We start from the raw sequence: 21,389 nt of genomic DNA, 5'->3' as shown, positions 1-21,389 counted from the left end.
TTACCGAGCTATCAGTTTAATAAGTCACAGCTGCAAAATACTAACGCTAATTCTTTACAGACGAATGGAAAAACTGGAAGAAGCCGACCTCTGTGAAGATCAGTTTGGATTCCATAGGAATGTTGCAACACGTGAGGCAATACTGACCTTACGGCTTACCTTAGAAGAAAAATTAAGGAAAGGCAAACCTACATTTCTAGCATTTGTAGACTTCGAGAAAGCCTTTGACAATGTTGACTGGAATACTCTCTTTCAAATTCTAAAGGAGGCAGGGGTAAAATACAGGGAGCGAAAGGCTATTTACAATTCGTACAGAAACCAGATGGCAGTTATAAGAATCGAGGGACATGAAAGGGAAGCAGTGGTAGTAAGAGAGGGTTGTAGCCTCTCCCCGATGTTATTCAATGTGTATATTGAGCAAGAAGTGAAGGAAACAAAAGAAAAATTCGGAGTAGGTATTAAAATTCATGGAGAAGAAGTAAAAACTTTGAGGTTCGCCGATGGCATTGTAATTCTGTCAGAGACAGCAAAGGACTTGGAAGAGCAGTTGAACGGAATGGACAGTGTCTTGAAAGGAGGATATAAGATGAACATCGACAAAAGCAAAACGAGGATAATGGAATGTAGTCGAATTAAGTCGGATGATGCTGAGGGAATTAGATTAGGAAATGAGACACTTAAAGTAGTAAAGGAGTTTTACTATTTGGGGAGCAAAATAACTGATGATGATCGAAGTACAGAGGATATAAAATATAGACTGGCAATGGCAAGGAAAGCGTTTCTGAAGAAGAGATATTTACTAACATCGAGTATAGATTTAAGTGTCAGGAAGTCATTTCTGAAAGTATTTGTATGTAGTGTAGCCATGTATGGAAGTGAAACATGGACAGTAGATAGTCTGGACAAGAAGAGAATAGAAGCTTTCGAAATCTGGTGCTACAGAAGAATGCTGAAGATTAGATGGGTAGATCACATAACTAATGAGCAGGTATTGAATAGAATTGGGGAGAAGAGGGGTTTGTGGCACAACTTGACAAGAAGAAGGGACCGGTTGGTAGGCATGTTCTGAGGCATCAAGGGATCACAAATGTAGCATTGGAGGGCAGAGTGGAGGGTATAAATCGTACAGGGAGACGAAGAGATGAATACACTAAGCAGATTCAGAAGGATGTTGGTTGCAGTAAATACTGGGAGACGAAGAAGCTTGCACAAGATAGAGTAGCATGGAGAGCTGCATCAAACCAGTCTCAGGACTGAAGACCACAACAACAACATTGTTGGAGTGAACAATGTCAACGTACAAATACCACAATGACATAGATGTTCATGTTGGCGTGTTTAAAGCACAATATTTTTCAATATACAGGTGGATAATGACAACGAGACTGAATGTGCACCATTGCCATTAAATAATTTTTACAGTCTGTGGGTACTAGTCCGATCCCTTTCACTGCTTCCAAAATGTACACTCTGTAAACCATGCGACCCAGGCGACGACACAGTGCAATAACTTCAGAACGAGATACTGTTCTGTCGGGCGAAAGTCAAAATTGTGCTGAACCCAACAAGAAGCACTGGTTGGCGGTAGTCTGAATTCTGGCTAAGCCAGGCAGAATGTACAGGATGACAGGACGTGCCCTAAGACATTAGAGAATACCTGCCATGTCACAAGAGAGAGTTGATAACTGTAGGTGATGACAGTTATTGGAATACATGCAATAGATAATTGAGGAACTGGCTACTCCGAGATGGGAAGGGTGGCACAGGAGAGAAATTTCCCCGGGTCTGGTTTGATGCAGCTCTCCATGCTACTCTATCCTGTACAAGCTTCTTCATCTCCCAGTACCTACTGCAACCTACATCCTTCTGAATCTGCTTAGTGTATGCATCTCTTGGTCTCCCCCTACGATTTTTACCCTCCACGCTGCCCTCCAATACTAAATTGGTGATCCCTTGATGCCTCAGAACATGTCCTACCAACCGATCCCTTCTTCTGGTCAAGTTGTGCCACAAACTCCTCTTCTCCCCAATCCTATTCAGTACCTCCTCATTAGTTATGTGATCTACCCATCTAATCTTCACCATTCTTCTGTAGCACCACATTTCGAAAGCTTCTATTCTCTTCTTGTCCAAACTATTTATCGACCATGTTTCACTTCCATACATGGCTACACTCCATACAAATACTTTCAGAAATGACTTCCTGACACTTAAATCAATACTCGATGTTAACAAATTTCTCTTCTTCAGAAACGCTTTCCTTGCCATTGCCAGTCTATATTTTATATCCTCTCTACTTCGACCATCATCAGTTATTTTGCTCCCCAAATAGCAAAACTCCTTTACTACTTTAAGTGTCTCATTTCCTAATCTAATACCCTCAACATCACCCGACTTAATTCGACTACATTCCATTATCCTCGTTTTGCTTTTGTTGATGCTCATCTTATATCCTCCCTTCAAGACACCATCCATTCCGTTCAACTGCTCTTCCAAGTCCTTTGCTGTCTCTGACAGAATTACAATGTCATCGGCGAACCTCAAACTTTTTATTTCTTCTCCATGGATTTTAATACCTACTCCGAATTTTTCTTTTGTTTCCTTTACTGCTTGCTCAATATACAGATTGAATAACATCGGGGAGAGGCTACAACCCTATCTTACTCCCTTCCCAACCACTGCTTGCCTTTCATGTCCCTCGACTCTTATAACTGCCATCTGGTTTCTGTACAAATTGTAAATAGCCTTTCGCTCCCTGTATTTTACCCCTGCCTCCTTTAGAATTTGAAAGAGAGTATTCCAGTCAACATTGTCAAAAGCTTTCTCTAAGTCTACAAATGCTAGAAACGTAGCTTTGCCTTTCCTTAATCTTTCTTCTAAGATAAGTCGTAAGGTCAGTATTGCCTCACGTGTTCCAACATTTCTACGGAATCCAAACTGATCTTCCCCGAGGTCGGCTTCTACCAGTTTTTCCATTCGTCTGTAAAGAATTCGTGTTAGTATTTTGCAGCTGTGGCTTATTAAACTGATTGTTCGGTAATTCTCACATCTGTCAACACCTGCTTTCTTTGGGATTGGAATTATTATATTCTTCTTGAAGTCTGAGGGTATTTCGCCTGTTTCATACATCTTGCTCACCAGATGGTAGAGTTTTGTCAGGACTGGCTCTCCCAAGGCCGTCAGTAGTTCCAATGGAATGTTGTCTACTCCGGGGGCCTTGTTTCGACTCAGGTCTTTCAGTGCTCTGCCAAACTCTTCACGCAGTATCGTATCTCCCATTTCATCTTCATCTACATCCTCTTCCATTTCCATAATATTGTCCTCAAGTACATCGCCCTTGTATAGACCCTCTATATACTCCTTCCACCTTTCTGCTTTCCCTTCTTTGCTTAGAACTGGGTTTCCATCTGAGCTCATGATGTTTATACAAGTGGAGAGATGATGTCCATCAAAAAATTTAGAGGACTGACGACTTAGAGGAGGGGGACCGAGCGAGGTGGCGCAGTGGTAGCACACTGGACGACGGTTCAATCCCGCGTCCGGCCATCGTGATTTAGGTTTTCCGTGATTTCCCTAAATCGCTCCAGGCAAATGCCGGGATGGTTCCTTTGAAAGGGCACGGCCGACTTGCTTCCCCGTCCTTCCCTAATCCGATGAGACCGATGACCTCGCTGTTTGGTCTCTTCCCCAGAAACGACCCAACTTAGATGGAAATAAAAGGGCGTGCACTGACCGGTGATGACGGCGTCCAGGTAGGGCGTGCTCTGCAGCGCGTCGTAGGAGAGGCGACCCGAGTGTCGGCGCAGCGCCGCGTCCACCTCGAGGCGCGCCCGCGTCTGCACGGCCTGGTCGGCGGCCAGCTCGAACGCGCAGAAGCTCAGCACCGACGACGTCATCTCGAAGCCCACCAGGAACAGCCCGAACAGCTTGTAGGCCAGCGCCTCGTCCACAGTCGCGTCGGGTACTGCGGCACGCGGTACAACACATCAGCAGCATGCCAAACGTCAATAACAGCCTCCTGCAGGTTGTTTGAAACTATTACAACCGACGTTTCGACCGCATTTGCAATGGTCCTTTTCAGGTCCAAAAAAGCGCTGGTCCTCCAGTACAAACTGCCTATATGCCAGGATGATTCTGAGTCGTGCCACGACGTTCCATTGGCCAGGATGTTTGAAAACTCTACGGCAAAACTTCAGGGATGGGTCCTCCTACACTACTGCCCATTAGAATTGCTACAGCACCAAGATAACGTGCTACAGATGCCAAATTAAACCGACAGGAAGAAGATGCTGTGATATGCAAATGATCAGCTTTTGAGAGCATTCACACAAGGTTGGCGCTGGTGGCGACATCTACAACGTGCTGACACGAGGAAAGTTTCCAACCGATTTCTCATACACAAATAGCAGTTGACCGGCGTTGCCTGGTGAAACGTTGTTGTGATGCCTCGTGTAAGGAGGAGAAATGCGTACCATCTCGTTTCCGACTTTGACAAAGGTCGGACTATAGCCTATACCGATTGCGGATTATCGTATCGCGACATTGCTGATCGCGTTGGTCGAGATCCAATGACTGTTAGCAGAATATGGAATCGGTGGCTTCAGGAGAGTAGTACGGTACGCCGTACTGGATCCCAAAAGCCCCTAATCACTAGCAGTCGAGATGACAGGCATCTTATCCGCATGGCTGTAACGGATCGTGCAGCCACGTCTCGAACCCTCAGTCAACAGATGGAGCCGTTTGCAAGACAACAACCGTCTGCACGAACAGTTCGACGACGTTTGCAGCAGCATGGACTATCAGCTCGGAGACCATGGCTGCGGTTGCCCTTGACGCTGCATGACAGACAGGAGCGCCTGCGATGGTGTACTCAACGACGAACCTGGGTGCACGAATGGCATAACGACATATTTCGGATGAATCCAGGTTCTGTTTACAGCATCATAATGGTCGCATCCGTGTTTGGCGACGTCGCGGTGAACGCACATTGGAAGCGTGTATTCACCATCGTCATACTGGAGTATCGCTCGGGGTGATGGTATGGGGTGCCATTGGTTACACGTCTCGGTCACCTCTTGTTCGCACTGACGGCACTTTGAACAATGTACGTTATATTACAGATGTGTTACGACCCGTGGCTCTACCCTTCATTCAATCCCTGCGAAACCCTTCATTTCAGCAGGATAATACACGACCGCATGTTGCAGGTCCTGTACGGGCCTTTCTGGATACGGAAAATGTTCGACTGCTGCCCTGGCCAGCACATTCTCCAGATCTCTCACCAATTGAAAACGTCTGGTCAATGGTGGCCGAGCAACTGTCTCGTCACAATACGCCAGTCACTACTCTTGATGAACTGTGGTATCGTGTTGAAGCTGTATGGGCAGCTGTACATGTACACGCTATCCAAGCTGTGTTTGACTCAATGCCCAGGCGTATCAGGTCAGAGGTGGTTGTTCTGGGTACTGATTTCTCAGTATCTATGCACCCAAATTGCGTGAAAATGGAATCACATGTCGGTTCTAGTATAATACATTTGTCCAATGAATACCCGTTTATCAACTGCATTTCTTGTTGGTGTAGCAATTTTCATGGCCAGTAGAGTATAAGTGGCCTATTCGTAAACTAAGTTCTGAGAGATCGCGAAATGGAAACGACAGTAAAAAACCGTAGAAGCTTTCTTTACATAGTTGTGTTGGGCAGTATCTCTAATATGTTTACACTACGCTTGTCCGTCCTATTTTAGAATACTGCTGTGTGTTGTGGGATCCTTACCAGTTGCGAATGACGGTGTACATTGAAAAAGTTCAAACAAGGGCAGCACGTTCTCTATTACCGCGATACAGGCATTCGGATAGACATCATTAAACCAAAGGCGTTTCTCGTTGCGGAGGAATCTTCTCACGAAATTCCAACCACCAACTTTCTCCTAGGAATTCGAAAATACGTTGTTGACACCGGCCTACATAGGAAGAAACGATAACCATGATACAATAAGGGAAATTTTGGAGCTCGTACTGAAAGATATAGGTGTTCGTTCTTTCCGCACGCTGTACGAGATTAGTATAATACAGAATTGTGAAGGTGGTTCGATGAACCCTCTGCCAGGCACTTAAATGTGATTTGCAGATAATCCATGTAGATAATGATGTAGTATGCCTGTCGATCGTCTCACTTCGCTCTTTACTGAAAATGGTTGAAATGGCTCTGAGGATTATGGGACTTAAGTTCTGAGGTCTTCAGTCCCCTACAACTTAGAACTACTTAAACCTAACTAACGTAAGGACATCACACACATACATACCCGAGGCAGGATTCGAACCTGCGACCGTAGCGGTCGCGCGGTTCCGGACTGTGGCGCCTAGAACCGCTCGGCCACTCCGGCCGGCACTCTTTCCTGACCACACACTGAGAATGTAGAGATGAGTAGAACAATAATGTCTCCGCAAAGTACAGGTGTCTACTGCGAGTTTTCGCCTGATTGCAACCATACGTAAGGTACCTGTCATAAATTTGCTGCTTCATGACAGTTCTCGGCTGTACAATGTAGGGACACCGTGGACGCCTGTGCAGCGTTTTCGATGTAAACTGTTTCATCAGCTACCATATATCTTAGACTTGGCTCCCATAAACCACTGACTACGAAGAAAACATCTCGGCACAGACGACAAACTGCACGTGTGGAAATTGCGGGAAGCACGGGCGGCTGCCTTCTATGACGAGGGTATTGGAGAGTTGGTACAACGCTACGACAAATTTTTTTGTAAATAATAGATTTCAGCTATGGGTCATTCTTTGGAATTTTTTATGGGCAGATCTGGATTTCGGCTAGAAACTAGGCATTCTCAATGCACTATCATTTTTGGTCAATGCATGTAATGCCTGTTGGTCGGGCTTTGTCCACAGTTGATTGAATACGGCAAATGTTTAAGTCGCAGTGGCGACTATGTAAAGAAGTAGTTGGAAGGTGTAAAAAACTGTTGGAAATAAAAACTTTTTCTCGGTGTGCTTTTCGCGATCTATCGGACCTCACTTTCCGAATAGCCTTCGTAACAAGAAGAAAAGAGGCTGCATCAACATGGATCAGAAAATGCATCTTAAAGAGTTATTCAACCTTCAGTTCCTACCAACTGCGCTGTACGTCTGTAACACCATCTGATACACTCTGATTACGTATCAGAGGAAATGTTGAAAGTGAATACAGGTTACTGAATTCCGCGCATCAAGAAAAATGCCTCGTGTAGTCCGTACTGTCTCAGAGGCTGCCGAAATGTGTGAATGAGAGCAGGATCATCCACAACAGCAGTCTAACACAATGAGAGATTTTATGTGTCCCAATAGGTGGAAGTCCAGGTGTTTAAATCGCGCGAATGGGATGACCAAGAAATCGATCCACACGCACCTACACAAAGCACAACGAAATTGAGCATTTAGGTGCCTTGAGGTAGACTGAAAAGTGCAAGAGCACTATCGTGCTTGAGGTACAATTGTCGACAAGATGCACTACTCAGACAATGCAGTATGCAATAAATCTGTGTAGTTCTGTCCAGTAAATCTCCCTGGCACGATTTACGGTCCCAACAAGCATTCGCCAACAATGGCTGCCCAGATGTTAATGGAGAATCTCTGCTGCTGAGACGATTGGATACTTGCACGGCGATTTGTATCCGCCCACACGTGATGCTTATGCAAACTATCGATTCCGTCCTCGTAAATGGATAAAACAACAGTTGCAAAGTTGGGCGACATAACACTTTGCCAGAAACCACTGGCAGAACGTTACTCTTGGAGGATAATCCACAGGAGACAGAGGCTTGTACCAGCTGCAGATTGTATGGATGCAGCACGTTTTCACACAAATGTCTCCAGATCTTCACGTGCGGCGCATTCCTCTACAAACCTAATCACCTTGTGCTGATTCCAGTAATTTATTCCACAGCGCTGAGTAGAACTTCCTCATCATCTGGTGTTTAACGTTCTGGTCGACCCCCGCTGCATAGTGGGCTTGTGTAACTCCTGTATTCAGAGAGGCGGCAATGAATTCCTTCAAATGTCTTTCGGTCCTGTAATCTGCTCATTGAGCTGCGTTCCTCGCACAAGTGCACTGCCATCCACCAAACAATACATCTGAGGTATTGTCGCAAGATCTTGGTTCGCGTACGTTTCTAGACTACAAACCAAGGGCACAGGCAATTACAAACAACGCCATACACACCTTTGCTGACGCCTACGGATACATGTAATGATCCTCGTATTTATGTGTCACTTCAGGGCAGACTGCCCACCAGAATTACTAACAACGGATGTCAAGACAGCTACGTGTTATACGGGTGTCACTGTACTTCCTCTGCACTAGCTGAAGGCTATTCAGGCCCACATAACATTGATTCAGGGTTTGTTTACTTCTGTAATACTTGTTACCGGCCTCGCATATTTCCCTCCGGCAAAAGGCACTTGTCAGCGTGGAATGCGTAACAGTAACATGCTCGAAAAACAATGCACATCCATAGTTATGTTGACACAGTCATCTTCTTGTTGTGCGAGGAAACCATTCACGAAGCCTTGCCGTCGAGTTTTTAAACTTCGTATAGTAACATCGGTTATCGCTTGGCAAGCTAAATACGTAGGTGTATAGGAAGGACCATTACCAGAAATGGCAGCACAGATTCCTGAAGAAGACGGTCGAAACGTCGGTTTTAATAATAATTTTAGTGATGCGGCTTAATGGTCAAAGGATTTTATTTAATTTGCCACCGACTGTAAAAGTCTACACACAAATTAACAATACTTCTCGTTTGAAATGTGTTGGTCTAGACTGATGTTGAAATAAATATTTGTACAGTAGTTTTTGTTACCAGCGGTCAATGATGCAGACCCTGAGCCTGCATATGTCCGATGTATCCATCGAAAGAGAGGCAAATATCTTAATTAATTGTGAGATTAGCAGAAAATATTGTGTCTAAATTTTATATTTCAAATTAACAAACAGGTAAAACGGCAATTAAAATTATTTTGTGAAATGTCACAGGAAAACAATATGTGACTTATCTCCTGATTTATTGAGAAGAATAACTTTTTTAAATTTTGTAGCTTATAGGATCATTTACAAGACATAGCACCGCAAAATTTCCGCGAACTCTATTATAAGTTTTCATGACGGTGTCATAAGGTGGGAATGTGCGGTAAACGCGTTTATTTAGATTTGCATGTAGGTGGGAAGAGGCGAAACAAGTGGATACCTGAATTCTGGTGTGGGAATATGTTGAAACTTAAAAGGACCAGGTTGTACACAGGTAATATAAGCAAAGATGAGAAGGAAGCACTCGGTGAAATTTCCGCTGTAAAATCGAGCTTTAACATAAATATTAGCTCAGCATGAGAGGAACTTGCCCAATGGAGACAGCTATATATCAGCCTCCCAATGGGATTATCTTTTTTTTATCTAGAACCGGTATTATTTTGAGCTACGACTGCTGTGGTCTAGCTTGTGAATAGAGTCACACTAGAAAGCATTCTCAGTGTTACTGTAACAGAAGGTTAAACATATTTCTAGAACTGAATGTATCTACAGTACAGCCCAAGCTCTTCGTTGGTGTAACGTGGACAGAACAGAAGTTGAGATTTATGTACGAACATTTAGAAACGTAATGTAAATGTTCAGCTATTGGTAAAGCGGTGATGGGAGAGGGGGGAGAGAGCAGTCTTCAGTTCATTGGTAAGATACTGGAAGAAACCAGTAAGTATCTTACCAAACACTCGTGCGACAGACTGTAATATATTACTGAAGTATGTTAGACCTATACCAAATAGGATGAAGAAGAAACGTACTACGCACAGAAAGAAGGAGTGCGCGATTTTCTTAGTCTTGTTGGGACTGATGGGACGTTGTTACTCTTGGCGCACGGTACACTGAGGTGACAAAGCTCGTATGATACCTTCTAATACCACGTCTGACCTCGTTTTGCCCGTAGTAGTGCAGCAACTCAACCTGGCATGGACTCCACAAGTCGGTGGAAGCCCCTGCAGAAGTATTGAGCCATGACGTCTGCATAGCCGACCACAACTAAGTGTTCCCGGTGCAGGATTTTCTGCTCGAACTGACGTGTCGATTATTTCCCATATTTGTTCTATGGGATTCATATCTGACTATTTGGGTGGCCACATCATTCACTCGAATTATCCACAAACGGAATGCACGCCAATGACTTGTGTTCTTCTGTTTCTTCTTCTTGTTCTCTTGGTGCAGTCTGTCTGAGTGCGTGTCTTATTTGCTTCTGTTGTACCCATTTTTCCGGAATGTTGTCTCGAGGTGCTGCAGCTCTGCTGGAAGGCTGTTCTGATCGCAGATCTATCGTGCCCTGAGAACAAGTGTGCGCAAAACGCCTTCACACTGGGAGTTGTGGTGGCAACTGAAGGCATTTAGGTACAAATCTGTGTGTGTAGGTTTTCTGTATACACTGTGTCCCAGTCGGGAACACCTCAAGAAAATTCGGTAGAATCCTGAGGAAACACAATGTGAAATGTGTATTCCGACCCCCCGCAAAAACCTTGACTCTACTGGGTTCAGTGAAAGATGACCTAGGCCTTAGAAAACCAGGCGTTTATCAATTTCCCTGTCAGTGCGGAAAATCATACATTGGGGAGACAGTCCGCACTGTAGAAGAGCCATACCGAATAACGCCAGGCCACTAAATCAGCCGTGGCTGACCATTGTATAAAGACTGGCTATACTATCGACTATGAAAAAACAAAAATTCTCTGTCAGTCCTCCTACTTCTGGGAATGCGTTACTAAAGAGGCCATCGAAATCCGACTACAGGACGATTTAATTAATAAAGACAGCGGCCTTCAAATTATTCAGGCATGGAACCCCGCACTCAGCCTGGAGAGAAAGATGCGGTCCCAGAGATCGAGGACCGCCCCCGACGGCGGCAGCAGGGAGACCCCAGTTCAGACCCAGGGGCCGCTTCCCCCACCACCTCCAGTAGCCGCCGCGCCGGCCGCACCGTAGACGCCAGGGGAGGAACGGTGGAAGGGGTAACGGGTAGTATATATAGGGCGCCGAGAGGAACAGCACAGCATTCGTCAGGTACCACCTGAAGATGGCAGCGTGTACGTCTGCCGAAATATTGTGGAGAAATAACGACGCTACCCGGTCGGATACCCGATAACTGTTCAAATTGGAAATACGCCAGGAAAACTTCAGATCGCATATCCACAATGTTCTTCACATGAATCAAATGTGGCCGCTGACATGACGTTGTTATTTGGGAACGTGAATGGCAGCCATGAATGGCTGAAAATGGTAGCCGAACATAACCATTTCCAGTCAACGATCGGTTCAGTTGGATCAAAAACTTAATCCATTCCATGTAAACGCAGTCCACGCCATTATGGAGCCACCACCAACTTTCACAGTACATTTTTCACAACTTAGGTCCATATCTTCGTGGGGTCTGCGCCACACTCGATCCCTACCATCACCTCTTATCAATTTAAATCGAGACTCATGTGAACGGGTCACTGTTTTCCAGTCGTCTACCGTCCAAACAATATGGGCACGAACCCAAGAGATTAGCTGCACGCGATGTCGTGCTGTTAGCAACGACTATCGCGTCGGTCGTCTGCTGCTATAGCACATTCACACCAAATTTCCTAATGGATACGTTTGTCCTACGTCTCACACGGATTTCTGCGGTTAGTCTATGTAATGTTGCTTGTCTGATAGCACTGACAAGTCTGCGCAAACGCCGCTGCTCTCGGTCGTTAAGTGAAGGCCGTCGGCCACGGCGTTGTCCGTTATGATACGTAATTCCTGAAATGTGGTAGTCTCCGCACAGTCTTGACACTGTGGACCTGGGAATATCGACTTCCGTAACGATTACAGATACAGAATGTAACATGTGTCTAGCTCCAGTTATCATTCAGCAGTCAACGTCTTTAATTCCCGTAGTGCGTCCATAATCACGCTTGAAGCCATTTGAAGTCAGTCACCTGAGCGCCAATGCACTGCCGTTTTGTACCCAGTGTATCGGTACTACCGCCATTTCTACATGCGCATGTCGCTAACCTCTGGCTTTTCTCGTCTTAGTGTATGATGCTAGGAAGGAACCATGCAAGCTGTTGTGGCAGCGGGAGAGAGGGAACACAGTTCTTGTACTAACTCTGGAGAGTTGGCACCGACCAGTGGCTTATTTCTGCCTGCAAGGTCACTGATGTTAGTACAGAATGCAGAGAAAGCCTGCACAAGAACTGAACATTGTACAGATGTCATACGTACTGCATTCTGAAGAGAAACTCTGAAAGTCTTTTTTTACAAACATTCGATATGCAATCCATGAGTCACCCGGCAGACGTCAATACGGTAATCGAATTCTTCCTATACACGTCTCAGCATTGCATCGTCGACTGTGGCATTCGCTTCCCGTATTCTGTCCCGGAGCTCTGCTACATCACGTGGTAGAGGCGGTACATACACCAGATCTTTAATACACTCCTGGAAATGGAAAAAAGAACACATTGACACCGGTGTGTCAGAACCACCATACTTGCTCCGGACACTGCGAGAGGGCTGTACAAGCAATGATCACACGCACGGCACAGCGGACACACCAGGAACCGCGGTGTTGGCCGTCGAATGGCGCTAGCTGCGCAGCATTTGTGCACCGCCGCCGTCAGTGTCAGCCAGTTTGCCGTGGCATACGGAGCTCCATCGCAGTCTTTACCACTGGTAGCATGCCGCGACAGCGTGGACGTGAACCGTATGTGCAGTTGACAGACTTTGAGCGAGGGCGTATAGTGGGCATGCGGGAGGCCGGGTGGACGTACCGCCGAATTGCTCAACACGTGGGGCGTGAGGTCTCCACAGTACATCGATGTTGTCGCCAGTGGTCGGCGGAAGGTGCACGTGCCCGTCGACCTGGGACCGGACCGCAGCGACGCACGGATGCACGCCAAGACCGTAGGATCCTACGCAGTGCCGTAGGGGACCGCACCGCCACTTCCCAGCAAATTAGGGACACTGTTGCTCCTGGGGTATCGGCGAGGACCATTCGCAACCGTCTCCATGAAGCTGGGCTACGGTCCCGCACACCGTTAGGCCGTCTTCCGCTCACGCCCCAACATCGTGCAGCCAGCCTCCAGTGGTGTCGCGACAGGCGTGAATGGAGGGACGAATGGAGACGTGTCATCTTCCGCGATGAGAGTCGCTTCTGCCGTGGTGCGAATGATGGTCGTGTGCGTGTTTGGCGCCGTGCAGGTGAGCGCCACAATCAGGACTGCATACGACCGAGGCACACAGGGCCAACACCCGGCATCATGGTGTGGGGAGCGATCTCCTACACTGGCCGTACACCACTGGTGATCGTCGAGGGGACACTGAATAGTGCACGGTACATCCAAACCGTCATCGAACCCATCGTTCTACCATTCCTAGACCGGAAAGGGAACTTGCTGTTCCAATAGGACAATGCACGTCCGCATGTATCCCGTGCCACCCAACGTGCTCTAGAAGGTGTAAGTCAACTACCCTGGCCAGCAAGATCTCCGGATCTGTCCCCCATTGAGCGTCGTCTCACGCGGTCTGCACGTCCAGCACGAACGCTGGTCCAACTGAGGCGCCAGGTGGAAATGGCATGGCAAGCCGTTCCACAGGACTACATCCAGCATCTGTACGATCGTCTCCATGGGAGAATAGCAGCCTGCATTGCTGCGAAAGGTGGATATACACTGTACTAGTGCCGACATTGTGCATGCTCTGTTGCCTGTGTCTATGTGCCTGTGGTTCTGTCAGTGTGATCATGTGATGTATCTGACCCCAGGAATGTGTCAATAAAGTTTCCCCTTCCTGGGACAATGAATTCACGGTGTTCTTATTTCAATTTCCAGGAGTGTATGTTCCCACAGAAGAAAAGTCGTACGGAGTGAGATCTGGTGATTGGGGAGGCCATTTCATGAAACAGCTTTCTGTGGCACGTCCGAGCTTCACGATGAAAATGGGATGGAGCCCTAACCTGCTGAAAGATGAACGGAGAGTCCGATTGCGTTTGAGGCATCGGCCATTGCTGCAACATGTCCAAGTAGAAATATCCAGTGACAGTGCTATCGGCGAAAAAGAATGGCCCGTGCAGTTTTCGACGTGACAAGGCACAAAAAATATTTACCTTTGGGGCATCACGCTCAAATTCAATGCATGCGTGTGGATGCTTCGGCCCCAGATTCGATAATTACGCCTGTTCACTTTTCCAATAGTGTGAAAAGTGGCTTCGTAGCTAAAAATTAAGTTATTAAGTTATTAAGTAATTAAGTTATAAACAATGCCATCCCCATCCACATTCAGTTGTTGCAACTGCGAACAGAACTCAAAACGCTTGTCTTTGTCATCGTCATGGAACTTCTGCACTAAGTCTAATTTCAATGCTTTCTTGGACAACTCCTGTCGCAGGACTTTCCGCACTGTCACTGGACCCATTACGAGTTCACGGGAGACAGACTGATTTCTCTGGACTGGTTATGAATGACTCTCGTACACGCTCCACATTCAGTTCACTCACACTGGGACGTCCGCTTCTCTTTTCCGGGCACCAGCAACCCGCCGCAACGAAGCTGTTGTGGCAGTGGTAAATGGCCTTCCTTGTTGGTGGCTTCTTACCGTACTTGGTTCTAAACATCCGCTAAACAGCTGTAGCACACTTGTTTTTGTCGAACTCCAACACACAGAAAGCTCGCGCCTCACCTGAACTCGCCATCTTTGCGACTATCACTGACTATCGGCAAATTACCAAACTACGCTGTGGCGGTATATATGATAAAAGCCCTACAGGGCTTCTCTTCAAATGGTTCAAATGGCTCTGAGCACTACGGGACTTAATTTCTGAGGTCATCAGTCCCCTAGAACGTAGAACTACTTAAACCTAACTAACTGAAGGACATGACACACACCCATGCCCGAGGCAGGATTCGAACAGGCGACCGTAGGTTTCACTTCAAATTGACATATGTATGATATCTGTACAACGTTTGGTTCTTGTGCAATAAATAATTGAAAGTGTTCCCGTACTTTATGTACATCCTGTATAACATAGGAGGTGACCGAAGGTACCTTGTAAAATTTGTAGTTCTGTTGCTTTTGGAATTCACAGATATTGGTAAAGTAAACGTTGGCAAAGAGCACACAGGAATGCTTTTATCATAGAAAAGTTGTTATCAGGTAATTTGATTGTTGATAATAAATATTAGAACTAAGCAGTTAGCTGAAGGACATGTCGAGTGGAATTTTTTCATAACCGGTTAGCTGAAGAATATGGCGAGACGAACTTTTTCATAACGCTAAGAAGAGCGATACTATAGATGGGGAAACTTTTTCTGCGAGAACTTCTGTTCCTAGAAGAACATGGCATTATGTGATGCCTATCAGCTACTGTCATCGCTGGCAGTACATGAGCCCTATCTGGGCATCACGCGCAGACTCACATCTTACTGCTAAGAGAAGATTCAGTCTATGGACATGTACCACGGATATCAGCATTCTCAAACCATAGACTCTTTTTCTTGTTTGTCAATATCAATCCCCTTTCCAAATGTCTCCATACTACCAATTTCCGCACGAGCAAGCTATAGACTGAATAAGACGGGCAGCAGGATACAGACCTACTTCGCTCCTTTTTTAATTACTGCTATCCTTTCTTGTATTTAAATTCTTAGAATGATCATTTTAAATGTTTACTAAATAACAATGTGGCATTAACAAAACAAGTATCCAGTAGAGGAAGACCGTCTTGCATAGGCTTAACGAAACTGCGCGAGACATTAATGTCTCGAAATCTTGATCTTAGCTAAATAAATGTGGTAAACGTGGGACCTGTTGACACATTTGTACCCTCATAGCAGGTTTCTTAGTGATGAAAGGAGAGTGCGTGAACTATTATTCAAGCTATGATAAGAGTAGATTTTTGGGTTGGTGTTAGGCCTAACGACGTATTTTTGTTTTCACTTCATTGTTATTACGTCAGCATCATTCCAGTCGACGGGGAGAGGTGGGGGGAGGAGTCGATCTACTCATATAAGTGTTAACCATCTTTACTGCCAGAGAAATAGAAGTTATTAATAATAGTTACATAAGAAAGCATAATCACTTCAAGTTTAAAGGTGAGGTAAGAGCCCGTAGGAACATGGGTACATCTTGAGGCACGTTTAGTGACCTGGTTGGGGTAGGCGGATAAACTTTCGTTGAATTAGGATGTGGAGTGTCGGTATACGTAAAGCTGGAAAGATTTCGTGGTGCAGGTATGGGAGAATACGAATGTTAGGGACGAAATAATTTGGTGGTAGGTGTCAAGATTGCGAATAGTGTAAGAAATCGGTAAGTGTTCGGTGTAGTAGAAGTTATAGGGGGACGATCCGCAAACGACAATAAGCATAAATCTGACAGAGCTACGTTTCGGAATCATTGTCATATGAGACGATACACGCCATCAGAATGTTGGAGGTTGACAAACACCATGTATTGCAGGTGTTGCAAGTGTTCGTTTTAGTAGTTTTCAGTCCTTGATCATCTTTCCATGTCAGATTATAGGATTAGCCCTACCTGCGAGGGCGTGCTGAAAAAGTGATGACTCCGAATTTCTTACGTGAAAACTCTTAAAGATTTTTATATAAAACAGCCTTTATTAACATTCTACGTATTTATTCTTCAGGCTTTCACTTCTCGACACAGTCACCGTGGCGATGTGCACATTTCTCCCAATGAGAGACTAGTTTGCCGATAGCGTCACTGTAGAACTTTTGACATTTTTGACCGAACAACAACCTGACCTCCACTTGCATTGCTGCATCACTATGAAAGTGAAGACCACGAATGTGTTCTTTAAGTTTCGGAAACACTCCGAGCGCTGTTATACACGATGCGATTAGCACCACCATCTCCTTCATTACGAGCGTGAACAACCCACATTGGCATATTACTCATGTCGATACAATCATTACCGTACGCATCTTTTATTCGCCTAAAATTTCAATTGGAGGCACGTTTCCTGCGGCTAGAAACTCGAATACAGCACGCAGTTTCTCACACACCGTCGTAGTTTCTTGATAAACCGCCCTGTTACAGTCTACAATTCGGAGCCCTCTAGCGGCAGAAAGTTGCGACTCGTGCAGTGATGAGGGAAGGGCTAGTGAATAATGTGCGTGACATGTAATATCGAAACCGATTTAGAGAACTTAAAACGTAACTCGTAAATACCGTCCACAGGCCCTGGCAGACCCAGCGCTACCGACCGGCCGCCGTGTTGTCCTCAGACCAAAGGCGTTACCCGAAGCGGACACGGGGGGGGGGGGGGGGGGGGGGGGCATGTGGTCAGTACACCGCTCTCCCGCTCGTATGTCGGTTTCCGATTCCGGAGCCGCTACTTCTCTATCAAGTAGCTCCTCAGTTTGCCTCAGAAGGGTTGAGTGTACCCCACTTGCCTACAGCGCACCGCAGATCGGATGGTCACCCATCCTAGCCCAGCCAGACAGCGCTTAACAAGGTGATGTGATGGGAATTCGAGAACAGAAAAGAAATTTGAGAACAGAAAACAGATTTGGAGTCACAACTTTTCAGCATTCCCTGTCAAAATAGCCGCGTTAAAAAGTTTCTGACACAGCGAAGGAAGCATCAAACAGATTTAAGCGAAGTCAAAGCAATACTAATAAGCAAACGCCAAACTAAGACAAAATAGGCTAATGAGATAGTGCGAGAAGCATTCACTAAATTCTAAAGTAAAATTTTACCGACTAATTTGACGAAAATAACTAAGAGGTAATGATTTTTCTTTATTAGTAAGAGAATCAGAGTTATCTGTCGGTCGCTCAGTTACCATAATGCTACCGGAACGGAAGATGGAGGACAAAAATACTGAACTCAGACGTCCGAAATTAGTACACTGCAGAAGATTCTGTTTTCCTTCGTCGTTTCAATCACTGCACGAACACCGAAATGGGAGTAATTGAGATAAGTAATCGTGGAATAGAAAACCAATTAAAATCGCTCAAAAGAGGAAAAGCATCTAAGGCTAAACAGAAGCTCTTAAAATCTATATAGATTATGAGAAAGACCTGCCCTCCCTACCAGCAGAAGGAACGAAAGCTTCCAAGCTTTTCTGAATTCAAGGAGGGGCGTCGAAGAGGCGCAAGTAATATAATTACATTTTTACATCACTGAAATAGAGCTGTTTTCGAATTATGAAACACTCTTTTTGCTTGTGTGCTACGACATTTCGGAAAACTAAAACTTCCTTAAGAATCAAGACGGAATCCGCAAATGAGCAATCTCTTAGCAGCTGTCGATGATTTTTAGAACATGACTTTCTTGACTGAACACCAGCGACGAATATTTTAGCACACGTTTTATTGTTAAGAACACATAATTGAAATCTGCAGCACATTTCGACATCTGCAAATCCGGAGACCAACAATTTATATACCGAAGTCCTGTACCCTATTGTGTTTTACGATCTACACTACAGCAACCCTACTAGTTTATTAAGCATTCTCCTATATAGATATTCATGGAAATATTAATGTCAATGAGCATGTAGCAAGTGGAATTGTATTCGGATTCTTAGCTTATACCACATCTGTGACGACCATTACTGAGGAAATTTTAGGATTCTTTCCATCTGGATATTCGGATATAAAATCTACATACGCAAATTTTCCTGTAAATATGCATTCCTTTTTTTTCGTAACATACTTCCCACGCACTAGGATCTCGTAGTTATTGGGTCAATCTAATTTAATGACGTAACGTATATCGAACATTCCATTCCATTTCTGGATATCTGAATTCCCCAACCGAGTACAAAGCATGACATCTATGTCTTAACCGATACTGAGAACAGAATAAAAAACATGGAGTCATTACTTTTCAGCAGACCTGCGTATTTTTGTGAGTCAGTTGTACGAACGAGACGGTGATAAGTGGTGGTGTGAAAATCATGTGGATCATGTGGGGGGGGGGGGGGCGGAGGCTTAGCGCTAGAGGACTCAGTAAGAACGACTTACGGGCAGGACTGCTGCACGGTGACACGAGTCCGCCATTCTTGATCTGCAGCAGCAGCTGGATGACGTCATCGCACTCGATGCCGTGCCGCTCGCGGTGCCTCACGGTCTCGCGGAAGAGCCGCTGGAACAGCTGATGGCCCTCCGAGATGATGGTGCAGCGCGGAAGCAGGTACCGCAGGGGTAGCAGCAGCGGCCGCAGGCACGGCAGAAGAGGGTCCCAGCGAGAGGGCTGCGACACCTGGAGAATAGCGGCGAGGTCAGGAGAGGCGGGGGAGAATTCACGTTCAGAGAGAAGAAACACAATTAATGTACAATAAAGGCTTCCCAAGTAGAAGGTCTACTGCCCAGATCGCATTTCATACACATCCTGATAACTACACTACTGCCCGTTAAAACTGTTACACCACGAAGATGACGTGTTACAGACGCTGTGATATGCAAATAATTAGCTTTTCAGAGCATTCACACAAGGTTGGCGCCGGTGGCGACACCTACAACGTGCTGACATGAGGAAAGTTTCCAACCGATTTCTCATACACAAGCAGCAGTTGACCGGCGTTGCCTGGTGAAACGTTGTTGTGATGCCTCGTGTAAGGAGGAGGAATGCGTACCATCTCGTTCCCGACTTTGATAAAAGTCGCATTGTAACCTATCGCGATTGCGGTTCATCGTATCGCGACATTGCTACTTGCGTTGGTCGAGATCCAATGACTGTTAGCAGAATATGGAATCCGTGGGTTCAAGAGGGTTATACGGAACGCCGTGCTGGATCCCAACGGCCCCGTATCACTAGCAGTCGACATGACAGGCATCTTATCCGCATGCCTGTAACGGATCGTGCAGCCAAGTCTCGATCCCTGAATCAACAGATGGGGCCGTTTGCAAGACGACAACCATCTGCACGAACAGTTGGACGACTTTTGCAGTAGCATGGACTATCAGCTCGGAGACCATGGCTGCGGTTACCACTGACGCTGCATCATGGACAGGAGCGCCTGCGATGGTGTACTCAACGACAAACCTGGGTGCTCGAATGGCAAAACGTAATTTTTTAGGATGAATCCAGGTTCTGTTTACAGCATCATGATGGTCGCATCCGTGTTTGGCGACATCGTTGTGAACGCACATTGATTACACGTCTCTGTCACCTCGTGTTCGTATTGACGGCTCTTTGAACAGTGGACGTTACATTTCAGATGTGTTACGACCAGTGGCTCTACCCTTCATTCGATCCCTGCGAAACCCTACATTTCAGCACGATAATGCATGACCGCATGTTGCAGGTCGTGTATAGTCCTTTCGAGATACAGAAAATGTTCGACTGCTGCCCTGGTCAGCACATTCTCCAGACCTCTCACCAATTGAAAACGTCTGGTCAATGGTGGCCGAGCAACTGGCTCGTCACAATACGCCAGTCACTACTCTCGATGAACTGTGGTATCGTGTTGAAGCTGCATGGGCAGCTGTACCTGTACACGACATCCAAGTTCTGTTTGACTCAATGCCCAGGTGTATCAAGGCCGTTATTACGGCCAGAGGTGGTTGTTCTGGGTGCTGATTTCTCAGGATCTACGCACCCATATTGCGTGAAAATGTAATCACATGTTAGTTCTAGTACAACATATTTGTCCAATGAATACCCGTTTATCATCTGAATTTCTTCTTGGTGCAGCAGTTTTAATAGCCAGTAGTGTAGTTTCAGCAAAGTTATAGTGACATCTTCATATCATCATATACGTGTGTCACACTGCCACCCGTCAACTGAAAACATGTATCTAAACTCACAGAAGAGACACTCCCATGCAATACTACACTTAAATTTAAGCCATAATTGTATCACAGAGATGTTAAGTACACCAGATAATACTAGTTTCAGCAATGTTAGATTGCCATCTTCAGATTTGTGTTACAAATTTGTCACAGGGTTTGTACACTGAAGCGTCTGGTATAGGCATGTGTATTCAAATAAAGAGATATGTAATCAGGCAGAATACGGCGCTGCGATCGGCAACGCCTGTATAAGACAACAAGTGTCCGGTGCAGTTGTTAGGTCGGTTACTGCTGCTACAGTGTCAGTTTATCAAAATCTGAGTTTTAACGAGGCGTTACAGTCCGTGCACGAGCAATGGGACGCAGCATATCTGAGGTAGCGATGAAGTGGAGATTTTCCCGAGTGTGCCGTGAATATCAGGAATCAGATTTAACGTCAAATCTCCGACATGGCTCCGCCCAGAGAAAGATCCTGCAAGAACGGGACCAACGACTACTGAAGAGAATCGTTCAAAGTGACAGAAGTGCAACCCTTCCGCAAATTGTTGCAGATTTCAATGCTGGGCCGTCAACAAGTG

The 21,389-nt window shown here is 45.7% G+C and overlaps 1 protein-coding gene across 1 annotated transcript in view; it reads right to left on the bottom strand.

The window, feature by feature from the left end:
* Nucleotides 1–21,389, bottom strand: part of LOC126199696 (cytochrome P450 6a2-like) — an 85,266-nt gene that overhangs the window by 203 nt on the left and 63,674 nt on the right. Inside the window, exons 3-4 of the mRNA XM_049936622.1 lie at nucleotides 19,042–19,279; nucleotides 3,734–3,964 (exon numbers count right to left, since the gene is read on the bottom strand). Coding sequence (XP_049792579.1) covers nucleotides 3,734–3,964; nucleotides 19,042–19,279 — 469 coding nt within the window. The remainder of the gene's footprint in view (nucleotides 1–3,733; nucleotides 3,965–19,041; nucleotides 19,280–21,389) is intronic.

Source organism: Schistocerca nitens, chromosome 8, assembly GCF_023898315.1.
Source record: "Schistocerca nitens isolate TAMUIC-IGC-003100 chromosome 8, iqSchNite1.1, whole genome shotgun sequence".
Classification (NCBI taxonomy): domain Eukaryota; kingdom Metazoa; phylum Arthropoda; class Insecta; order Orthoptera; family Acrididae; genus Schistocerca; species Schistocerca nitens.
The sequence above is the reverse complement of the archived record's forward strand: the minus strand, read 5'-3'. Positions and strand labels throughout refer to the sequence as shown.